General features: G+C 48.0%; 1 protein-coding gene across 2 annotated transcripts; it reads left to right on the top strand.

The window, feature by feature from the left end:
* The first annotated feature begins 563 nt into the window (after nucleotides 1-563).
* On the top strand, nucleotides 564-6,606 carry CHCHD5 (coiled-coil-helix-coiled-coil-helix domain containing 5). Of its 2 annotated transcripts, XM_017549819.2 has the most exons (4): nucleotides 1,994-2,212; nucleotides 3,487-3,627; nucleotides 3,713-3,878; nucleotides 6,423-6,606. In XM_017549819.2, coding segments are annotated over exons 1-4 (333 nt in total). In that variant the 5' UTR covers nucleotides 1,994-2,210; the 3' UTR covers nucleotides 6,447-6,606. The 2 variants fall into 2 exon arrangements, with proteins under 2 accessions (XP_017405309.1, XP_017405308.1); XM_017549820.2 differs by lacking the exon at nucleotides 3,713-3,878 and having other exon boundaries at nucleotides 564-2,212.
* The last annotated feature ends 4,001 nt before the right edge of the window (nucleotides 6,607-10,607 follow it).

Genomic DNA, 10,607 nt, shown 5'->3' with positions numbered 1-10,607 from the left:
TTAATGGGCAATCCACACACCCAAGTGGTTATAAGTGGCACTACAAAATGTATTATAAAAATACAGCAGAGGTTTTTTTTTTTTGAAAGAGTAATGCTCTGTCACCCAGGCTGGAGTGCAGTGGTGTGATCTCAGCTCACTACAACCTGCGCAGCAATTCTCGTGCCTCAGCCTCCTGACTAGCTGGAAGTACAGGTGCCTGCCACCACACCTGGCTAATGTTTTGTGGAGATGGGGTTGTATTTTTTTGTAGCCAGGTTGGTCTCGAACTCCTGACCTCGTGATCTGCCCACTTTGGCCTCCCAAAGTGTCAGGATTACAGGCATGAGCCTCTGCACCCAGCTGAGCACAATCTTCACCTTTCATGTACTGATTTGTCTTTGTCTGTAACTCCTGCCCCCCTAGGATGTATAAAACCAAACTAATTCTATTGTCTCAGGCACACTTTCTCAGGACCTCTTGAGCCTGTGTTCCCTAGACCATGGTCACTCATACTAACTCAAAATAAATCTCTTTAAAACATTTTATAGTTTGGTTTTCCCGTTTAAAGGTGGTTGATTTTTCCTAGGTCTTTAATGAGGTGCCTAGAAAGAGGGTTTAAGACAATTGAATTTTTTTTTAAAGAAGATTTCTTGGTTAGATAAGAAAATTTCAGAAACTCCCTCCCTGTGTACCTGTGGGCGACCCCACCCCCACACACGAACAAGACAAGGTTAGACAGACCTTCTGAGGCAGCTTCTAAGGCCCTTTCAGCATGTCAAAATGCATCTTTGGTGTTATCGCTTTTTGAGTACCAACAAGGAAATGGGATGGGTTAAGATTTCATTCTCCCAGTAGAGGAAAATCTAGGGATTTAGTCCACATTTGGAGCGAAAAACAGTTATCTGACTCTTTCCAGAGCTTTGAAATGTTAATTCCTTCCCCTCTTCTCCCATCGAACATACAATTGGAAATTTAAGAAGGAAGAATGGAGGGATCTCAAGATGTAAAGCTTTCTTTACGTGACCATGGCAGAGTCAGATGGCCAGTGCTGGTCCTCGGATGTCAACTGCCAACCAGGGTATGTCAAGGTCACAGCCTCCCGTACAGTTCTCACTTATCCAGAACTCCTGAGGTCCCAAGCTCTGTACCCAACTCTTCACTTGCACTATGCCCTCTATGATGTCACTGTCATCGTCATCATTTTACAACATTGAGACTCCACGTGGTCGTTACTAGTTCACAGTTAAGAAGCTCTTGTTCATCTTCAACTCTGATTAACTGCAAAATGTTCTGCTCATTTTGACTAGAATCTTGAAAGATCTGCAAACTAAACAGCAGGACTGATGCTCAGTTTTGACCATAGGATATCCAGTCTCTTAAGTGGGGAAACTCACGCCCACATCTAACTTAACACTTTTAAAACAGATGAGAAGGGAGGGGGAAATGCTGCTACACTAGGAGGCATGAATTACAAAGAGAGGAAGTCACTGGCTGTTAGTTTCATGGAGTCAGGATTAAACACCATGTCTGTCCTGGCCTATGCTCAGGGTTGGAGGGTAACGTCTGGGTCATTCAGGCTAAGTAAATGGGAGGCCCAAGCCGAGTTAGTTCGGCTCTTGGTTTGACTCCCTATTCCCTCCAGTTCCAAGCGATCGCGTGAAACAGGGTGCCAGGAGGACTATCAGCGTCTGCGCAAGGCCGACGGTGGCAGCACGGCGTTAGGAATCAGGTCCCCTATCCCTGAGCCCAACAGCCGACCGCCACAGCACCCCACCAAAACGGGAACAGCATGTCGAGACGCTGCAGCAACGGCAGCCGCTCACCACCAGCTCCAGTCGGGAGATTTGGAGAGCTTGTGTCTGCTGCTCAATCCCGTGAGGTGCGGCGCGGCTCGGCGGTGCACTCTTTGGTGCCAAGGCCACCACCGTACTTCCCATTGCTTACTTCCGTTGAACCGCGGGCGCTGCCATTGCAAGCCGGAAATAGGGATAAAGCACTTTAGCCAGAAGAGGGAGGAAGTGGTTACTCAGAGCGCCGCCAAGACGAGCCGGAGCCGGAAAAACGGGTAGGGCGCCGCCATGACAGATTAAGCCTAAAGGGAACAGGCTGCCAGTCCAATCGGCTACCGGAAAAAAAAACCAGGCTGGGCCGGGCGCCGCCATGGCAACCGATACCGGAAAAGGCGGGTCGTTCCTTCCGGACTGACCCACACCGGCAAAGGTCTCGAGATGTGAGTAGTGGGAGCACCTCTTCCGTACGTGCTGTCGCGCCCCTTCTTACCCAGTGATCTAGACCTAGTCTGGGACCTCCAGAATTAGGACCAGTCTCCCTGCTTCTTGGAGATCCGACCCTCAAGATTCAGCGCCTTCCCTCACAAGCTCCAACCCTCCGCATGCCCAAGCCCCACCTCCTAAGCGTTTAGGCCCTGCCCCCTCTCGCAGCGGCTTAGGACTTAGGTCCAGTCACTCTTCACCCAAACTCTGCCCCCAGTACCCCAGGTCCGGCCCTTCACACCGAAATCCTAAGACTACAGACTTACTTAGGGACCTCTAGGGTTCCTACGCCTGTCCTCAGAGCTCCAGGTTCCTCCCTCTTGATCACCAAACTTTACCTTTTGAACCTTCCAGATCTGCCCAGGACCCTAGTCCTCACCTGTAGGGTCCACAGACTTGTTCCTAGACCCCTCTGACCTTGCCCAGGATTCCCAGAGCACCAACCTCATCCAGGGCTTCCAGACCTCACGCCTCTGGGGCCTTGAGTCCTACTCCAGGGCCTCAGGTTTCATCTTAAAGAGCCTTTGGCTAAGACACTTTCCTAGGACCTGAGACCCACCTCTTGGACCTCTAAACCTTACTTTTAGAACCCCCCAAACCCATTTAGGGGTCTCAAGCTCTCACTTTAGAATTCTAGATCTTATTTCTAAGGCCCCAAGTCTTCTCTGCATGATCCCTAGGCCTACTGGGGGATGCCTGGATTTCAAGGCCTGTCTTCTAGGACCCTGAAGGCATTGAAAGCTCTCCTCCTGCTTTACAAGCCCCAGCGCTAGGCCTCACCTGTGCACTTCTTTGGCCCTATCTCAGGATCCTTCAGACTCCCACATCTGCCCCGGATACCTAGTCCTACTTCAGACCCAGATTGGAACTACTGCCTTTCTTTGCCAGGCACCATAGTTCATGCCTGTAATCCCAACACTTTGGGAGGTCTAAGTGGGAAGATCGCTTGAGTCCAGGGGTTCGATACCAGCCTGGGAACATAGCAAGACCCTGCCTCTATAAAACATAAAAAATTATCTGGGCATGGTCGCTCATGCCTGTGGTCCCAGCTACTTAGGATGTTGAGGCAGGAAGATCACTTGAATCCAGGTGTTGGAGGCTACAGTGAGCTATGATCATGCCACTGCACTCCAGCCTGGGCCACACTGTGACACCCCTGTCTCTAAAAGAAAAAAAAATTTCCTTTCTTGCCTGCTGCCAGGAATGATCCTCACCCCCTCCTGTCCCACAGGCAGGCAGCCCTGGAGATCTCTGCTCGCTACTGCGGCCGGGAGCTGGAGCACTATAGCCAGTGTGTGGCCGCCAAGCCTGAATCCTGGCAGCGGGACTGTCACTACCTTAAGATGAGCATTGCCCAATGCACGTCCGCCCAGTGAGTGTGGGCAAGTATGAAACAGTGTGGAGGGTGGGCAGTGGGGTGGGAATCTCCCAGGGTCCAAACTGCCCTACCCCCACAGCCCAATCATCCGTCAGATCCGCCAGTCCTGTGCTCAGCCTTTCGAGGCCTTTGAGGAGTGTCTTCGGCAGAACGAGGCAGCTATGGGCAACTGTGCGGAGCATATGCGCCGCTTCCTGCAGTGCGCTGACCAGGTGCAGCTGCCACGCTCACCTACGACCGTGGAGGTAAGAGGGGCTCACCTCAGTTCATCTCATTTCTCCATAACATCCCCTTCATCCTCCTGGTTGTTCTGGGTAAAGACTTTGGAGTCATCCTCAGCCCTACCCCACTACACAGGCCTTTGCCAGGCATCCAGGATCCAAAACATCATCACTTCTTGCCCCCTATAGCCCCTGCTTTGGTCTACCACCCCCTCACCCTCCACCTCCAGGATACCTGCCCCAGCCTTCTCCCTGGTCTCCTTTCATCCCTCTTCTCTTGCCTGGATGGGCACATAGAACTGAAATCTAGTCTCTTTACACCTATGCTTAAAGCTCTTCAGTGGCTTTGCATCACATCGAGAACAAATTTCAGGTCCTTGCTGGGTTCTCTGTGTTCTTCCCTCGGCTGACTTCATCGACCTCCTCCTTCACCCTCTCTCCTTTCTCACTACTCCTCAGCTGCACTGGAGAGGGGCTGGGCTGGGGTGGCCAAAAAAAGCTCTCTCTTTTACATGTATTTAGTATGTAAACCAGATATGCAGTATCTGTGATATGTAAGTCATGGTTGGGCAATTAGAACAAAAGTCTAAAAAGACTCCTTGGGGAGAGGCAGTAATGGAAAAAGGTTGAGAAATGCTCTTTTAGATGTTTACTGCCCACCTCACTGTGAGCTCCAAAGGTGAAAGTCACATCTTTCCCCAGCCCCTCTCAACACCCTCTCCTGGGGCCCTCTCTCTGCCCCTGCAGCCCTGTTTTCTCTCTTGGGCCACCTGGCCATCCTTTTCCTAGGTCCCATGTTCCATCTTGACCTTCCATTTATTCTTGGTGATCATCCGAGACTGATCTCAGAGAAATCTGACCATGTTCTGCTTCTATTTAGAAACCTTTCCATGGCGCTCACTTCCACCAGACCAAGTCTCAACGCCAGCGCAGGCCACAGGGCCCTGTAGAATGCAGCTCCTGTGACCCATGGCCCCACCTCCCCCCACTTTCCCTCTTAAACTCTGTGTTCCAGCCCCAGTGAACATGCAGTTACTCAAGTGCATGTCTGCTGCTTTTGTCTAGCTGTTTTCCTCTGCCTGCACTGCCCTTCCTAATCCATCTCCTGGCTAATTCCTATTCCAGCTTAGATGGCAGCTGTCTCAGAAGACCTCCCTGATGTCCCCACCCACTGCCCGCCCCTGTCTTCGAGTTCCCAAGGGTCTGAGCCCCTCCATCAAAGCTTACATCCTATACCTGTGTCAGGGGAGCTCTCAGACGAAGATTGGGGTGATGTCCTTCATACCAGGCCCTATAGGCATTCATTCATTTTTGTAAGGCAGGGATAAGTGAATAGTTCAGACCCCAAGGGCAGAAACTACAACCCATGAGAGCCGGCGGGAACTTAATTCTCCTCAGGAAACATTTCCTAATAATCACATACTGTTCTCAGTCAGCTGTTGAGGACATTTCTCTCTTTCAAGTTTTTTGGGCATCTGAACAGTAAAGACCCCATCCTTTTATCTTAGAGCTATTTGCTGCTTTCCTCTCTGGACTAGCAACCAGCCTCTCCCTGGTCTCCCTATGGCCAACCCTGCCCTGACAGTCTTTTCTTCCCTGGCAGCCAAAGGAGCTTTTAAAAATGGGGATTAGGTCTAGGTGCGGTGGCTCATGCCTGTAATCCCAGCACTTTGGGAGGCTGAGTTGGGTGGATGACCTGAGATCAGGAGTTCGATACCGGCCTGGCCAACATGGCAAAACCCCGTGTCTACTAAAAATACAAAACATTAGCCAGGTCTGGTGATGGGTACCTGTAATCCCAGCTACTTGGGAGGCTGAGGCAGGAGAATTGCTTGAACCCAGTAGGCAGAGGTTGCAGTGAGCCAAGATTGTGCCATTGCACTCCAGCCTGGTCACAGAGCAAGGCTCTGTCTCTCAACAAAGAAAAAAAAAGGAATTAGGTCACATCACCTTTAAAACCTTCTTGTGACTTTCCAATACACTCAGAGTAACTATACTCAGCTCCTCCCCACCGTCCCCTCCTTCCTGGGGATGGCATCCCAGTTATAATTTTTCCTTCCTAGCTAGGGGCAGTGAGGTTTGGGCCTCCCACATTCTCTGTTCTACACAAGTGCAAACACAAACTTTCTTATCTCCTACAGCATGCCAAGCATACTTTACAGAATGTCCTGTGTTTTTGTGGCTGACAATTGAAGTGGTTCATGTTCCTTCCACTCCACACACACCTCTGCCCTTTACCCTGATTAAGTTTTCTTCATAGAATTTCTCGCAGGTTGGCATATTTATTGTCTGTCTCTCCCTGCTTGAGTCAGAGAGTTTTGCCTGCTGGGCACATGGCAAGTGTCTAGTAAATACAGCAGAATGGAGCCTTCCCTGGCCCCCATGACACTTCACCTCAACTGACTTGTTCACGTGACCCAGGGCCAAGGTCATTGCCCGACACCCTCTCCCTCCGCCTGTGTGCTCTGCAAGGTCATCCTCCGTGGTGTCTACACAGGCTCCCCAGCAGTGGTCCCCAGGCTGGGCACAGAGGAGGTGCTAGTAGATGTTGATGTGCTTTCTCCACAGGCACAGCCACTTCCTGCCTCCTGAGGACTCCTTTGCCTGCATGCCTGCAGGAAAACTGGACATGAATGGCTGCCCCCTGTACCCCTCCCCTGTAGGGTGGCCAGATGGGGTCCTGAGCCCTGGCTGTGTGCCTGGCTTTCCTGGATATCAGGACTTCCAATAAATAAAGACTGTGTATACTGGGCATTGATTGCTGCTATCTGTCCTGAGAGGGCCCTAGGAGAGCTGGCTGGGCAGAGTCATGTGTTACCCAGCTTCACCGGGTGTGCCAAGGAAGGGCCAGGGAAGAGCAGGATTCTGCGGCTGTGCCCCAGGGTCGAGACCACCTGCCTCCCTTGTGAATTCTGCCACACAGCCATTTCCTGTCTCCTGCTGCATGTGTATGGGGGAAAGGCCCTTGCTCCCTTCAACTCTAGCATTCCTCTGTTATTCTTTAAATATATTTTAAAGACAGGGTCTTGCTCTGTTGCCCAGGCTGGAGTGCAGTGGTACGATGATAGCTCACTGCAGCCTCGAACTCCTAGGCTCCAGTGGTCCTCTGCCTCAGCCTCCAGAGTAGCTAGGACTACAAGCACTTGACACAGCACTGGCTGCGTTCTCCAAGTCTGTATTCAGTTTTCTGGAGGCTTGGGGGTATGATAAATAAATACCTCTTTCCCTGCTGATTTCAGAATCAGTTGGGCAGTAGTTCGAGGCATTAGGCAATGGAGGAGAAAATACTTGCTTTATTACTGAAAACAACTATATGGAAGAATGTGTGGCTTAGAAGGCTATGCACTGGATTTCTTTTCTTTCTTTCTTTTTTTTTTTTTGAGATGGAGTTTCGCTCTTGTTGCCTAGGCTGGAGTGCAATGGCACGGTCTTGGCTCACTGAATCCTCTGCCTCCTGGGTTTAAGTGATTCTCCTGCTTCAGCCTCCCAAGTAGCTGGGATTACAGGTGCCTGCCCCCATGCCCAGCTAATTTTTGTATTTTTAGTAGAGATGGGGTTTCACCATATTGGTCAGGCTGATCTCAAACTCCTGACCTCAGGTGATCTACCCACCTCAGCCTCCCAAAGTGCTGGCATTACAGGCATGAGTGACCACCTGGCCTATGTGCTGAATTTCTGTTCTCAGTTTCCATTTTTCCAGAAGCCAACTCAGAATTTGAGTGCAGATGGTAGTTTAAGTTTGATTCCATCAACACTGGGAAAGGAATGGAGAAGGGAGATGTAGAGAGGAAGGCGGCCAATAAATGGTGCATTATCAAGCAAGTTACCACTGTTGGCAACTGGGACTCAGTCCCACTGGCAACCTGTGGGAGACTGTATAGAACATACCCAGTTACCCTATGAAGGAGCAAGGGAATTGTGTTTACCAACTTCCCATCTGTCATCAAGGGCTGTTTTCATGGGCATTGACCATCTGGTAGTTCTGGCCTGCCCTTCATAGGCCAAGTTCCTTTCTGCCATCAGAAAAGAGTCTTAAGCAGAGTATAATGGGATCAGGTAAGCAACCTTAAACATACAGAAGAGATGCTGAGTGGATCTGGGAAGATACCAACAGTGACTGCTGCGGCTTCTTCATGCTTCGCAGGAATACAGGCTCCATGGGCACAGCTGTTTGATACAGGCTCCCCATAGGGACAGGTCTTAAAGAGCAGAAAGCAGACAGACATGTATGCAACAGAGAGAGACCTCAGAGGGTTGAGCTGAACATACCCATGGCCTGCACCCACATTCACCATTCAGATGAGGCTCTCCTCCCTGGAGGTGATCCCAAACTTCTGGAAAATGGAGTAACTGGCCATTTGATATCCAAGGGTTATGCTCTGCTTGGAAGAATAAGCCTGGCCCATGGGAGTCTCTCCTAGAGATTAATCTCCAAGATGAAGTTGCTAATTGGTTTAGGAGCCAGGTAGAAATCCTGTAAATTCAGGGTTGCAGGAATTTATACCATTTGTCTGAGCTAGGAGGAAACCCAGGTAGCTTGAATGGGGTTCTGTGCCATGCAGCTAAAAGAAGTGTGATTAAAACAGACAAAATGGAGATCCAGGCTACATTTTAGAACATCTCTATGTGTCCTCTCTTAACAATAGGCTAGACTAGCTTTCTTATATGATGGTCTCAGCAGTCCAAGAGAGTGAAAGTGGAAACTTCAGACATTCACTTTTACCACATTCTATTGGTCAAAGAAGTCATAAGCCCAGCTCAGATTAAAGAGGTGGGGAGACAACTTCTTGGTAGCATTTGGCTGCAAAAAAATTGTGCCCATATTTAAACTACTACAAGAACTTCATGGTGTCTCTTCTTGTGTCTGTTTTGGTAAATTGTATGTTTTTAGCAATTTCTCACATTGCTGTGGTTTGAGTGGGTTCCCTAAATTTCATGTGTTGGAAACGTAGTCCTCACATTCATGTTGATGATATTTGAAGGTGGGGTCTTTGGGAGGTAATTAAGATTAGACAAGGCCATCAGGGTGGGGCCACCATGATGGGACTGGTGGTTTTATAAGAAGAGGAAAAAAGACCTGAGCTGGCCTGCTCTTGCCCTTTCACTATGTGATGCTCTCTGCCATATTATGATGCAGCACGAAGGCCCTCACCAGATGCAGGCACCATGCTCTTGGACTTCCCAGTCTCTAGAACTATAAGAAATTTCTTTTTAGTAAATTATAGTATTCTGTTATAGCAACAGAAAATAGACTAAAACATCCACATTTTCAAATTGCCATCAGCTTGTTAATAATATTCTCACAATATCTTTTTTTTTTTTTTAAAGGCTAGTCAAGTGAAGCAGTGGGAGTGGAGAAGGAACAAAGAAATCTGTAACTGGTTGTGATCAATTAGTTGTAAACACCACTGCACTTGTACCAGCATCATAGTGTCTTTTTAAGGTTTGTAGAATCTATGGTGATAACCCCCTTTTCATTTCTGACATCAGTTCTTTGTATGCTCTTTTTTTTATCTCGATTGATTTTGAGGGGAGTTATCAATTTTATCAATCTTCACAGAAATTACATTTGGCTTTGTTGACACTTGATTTTGTACGTTTGTTTTTAACTAGTTCTCTTATTCTTTCTTTACATTTAATTTTCTATCTTTTTGAAATGAATGTTTAGCTTACTGGTTTTCAGCCTTTTTTCTTTACTAATGCACAAAGTGTGGCTTTGTGGGTTGTTTTCTTTTTTTCAGGATATGTTATTTTACTTGTCCCATAACTGTGAAAAAATAACAAATCATTCTTCAAAACAGCAGATAAAATAACTACAGTAACAAAACCCATGAGTGCATTGCTGTAACGTAGCCAACAGCCATGTTTCCTTCCTGCCATCTCTGCCGACAGTAGTCCTGCTCGTTGAAGGTCTTTTTCTTTCCTCCTTTTGCTTATTTTCCCTTCTCTACTCTCTTTTGATTTCTTCATTGACCTCAGATTATTTAGAAGTTTAGAGTCATATTTCTTAATTTCTAAACAGAAGGAGAGTTATTTTTTTGTTATCTTGCCTAATTGAAGTTGGGCTGGGAACATTTTATATGATTTTACTCTTTTGAAATGTGTCGAGCCTTTATGGCTTGGCATATGCTCAGCTTTCGTTAATGTGCCATATGTGCTTGAATCATAATCCTTCGTTCATGATGCACTGTCTTAGCTCAGGTTCCCCTAGAAACAGACCCTGGGGCAAAATTCAGGTTGATCCTAGTAAGCATTATTAGGGCAGTGGGAAGGGAGACAGGGACAGTTGTCTTGAGTAGAATTTTCCTCAGTGTTTTAACAGGTGTCAGAATAATTTTTTTAATGGCCCTCCATATTTCTACTCTTTTTTCTTCTTTACGTGGACTCTGCAGGTTTCCTTCTTCCTCTGGCTATTCTTCCACCGTCTCCCACCCAGCCATGACAATGATTTTCTTCAAGGCTTATACCAGGCCTCTTCTTATTCTCTACTCTGTGCAGTGATCTCCTTCATGGAGAATTTCAGATAAATCATTGGTTCACAGATGGTTATCTCCAGCCCCAGCTTCTGCCTTGGGCTTTCACCTGCTTCCATGACCTTCATATAGATTTCTCAAAGGGAACGCTCCGTCCCAAGGTGTCCAGAATTGCAGGCATTATCTTCCCCAGCTTGTCTTTCTCACACCATTTCTTTGCACCTTGCTCCTGCAGAAGTCTGGTATTGTTATTGTTGTTGCTGTTCTTTTCCCTAGAAGG

This window comes from Cebus imitator, unplaced genomic scaffold, assembly GCF_001604975.1.
Source record: "Cebus imitator isolate Cc_AM_T3 unplaced genomic scaffold, Cebus_imitator-1.0 Scaffold222, whole genome shotgun sequence".
In the NCBI taxonomy this organism is placed as follows: domain Eukaryota; kingdom Metazoa; phylum Chordata; class Mammalia; order Primates; family Cebidae; genus Cebus; species Cebus imitator.
Note: the sequence above shows the minus strand (reverse complement) of the source record. Positions and strands in the feature narration are given on the sequence as shown.

Bases quoted from the DNA above. Each gene is read 5' to 3' on its own strand.
- CHCHD5 (XM_017549819.2), top strand. The intron at 3,628-3,712 runs GTGAGTGTGGGC...CTACCCCCACAG, and splicing joins GCCCAATGCACGTCCGCCCA to CCCAATCATCCGTCAGATCC. The intron at 3,879-6,422 runs GTAAGAGGGGCT...CTTTCTCCACAG, and splicing joins GCTCACCTACGACCGTGGAG to GCACAGCCACTTCCTGCCTC.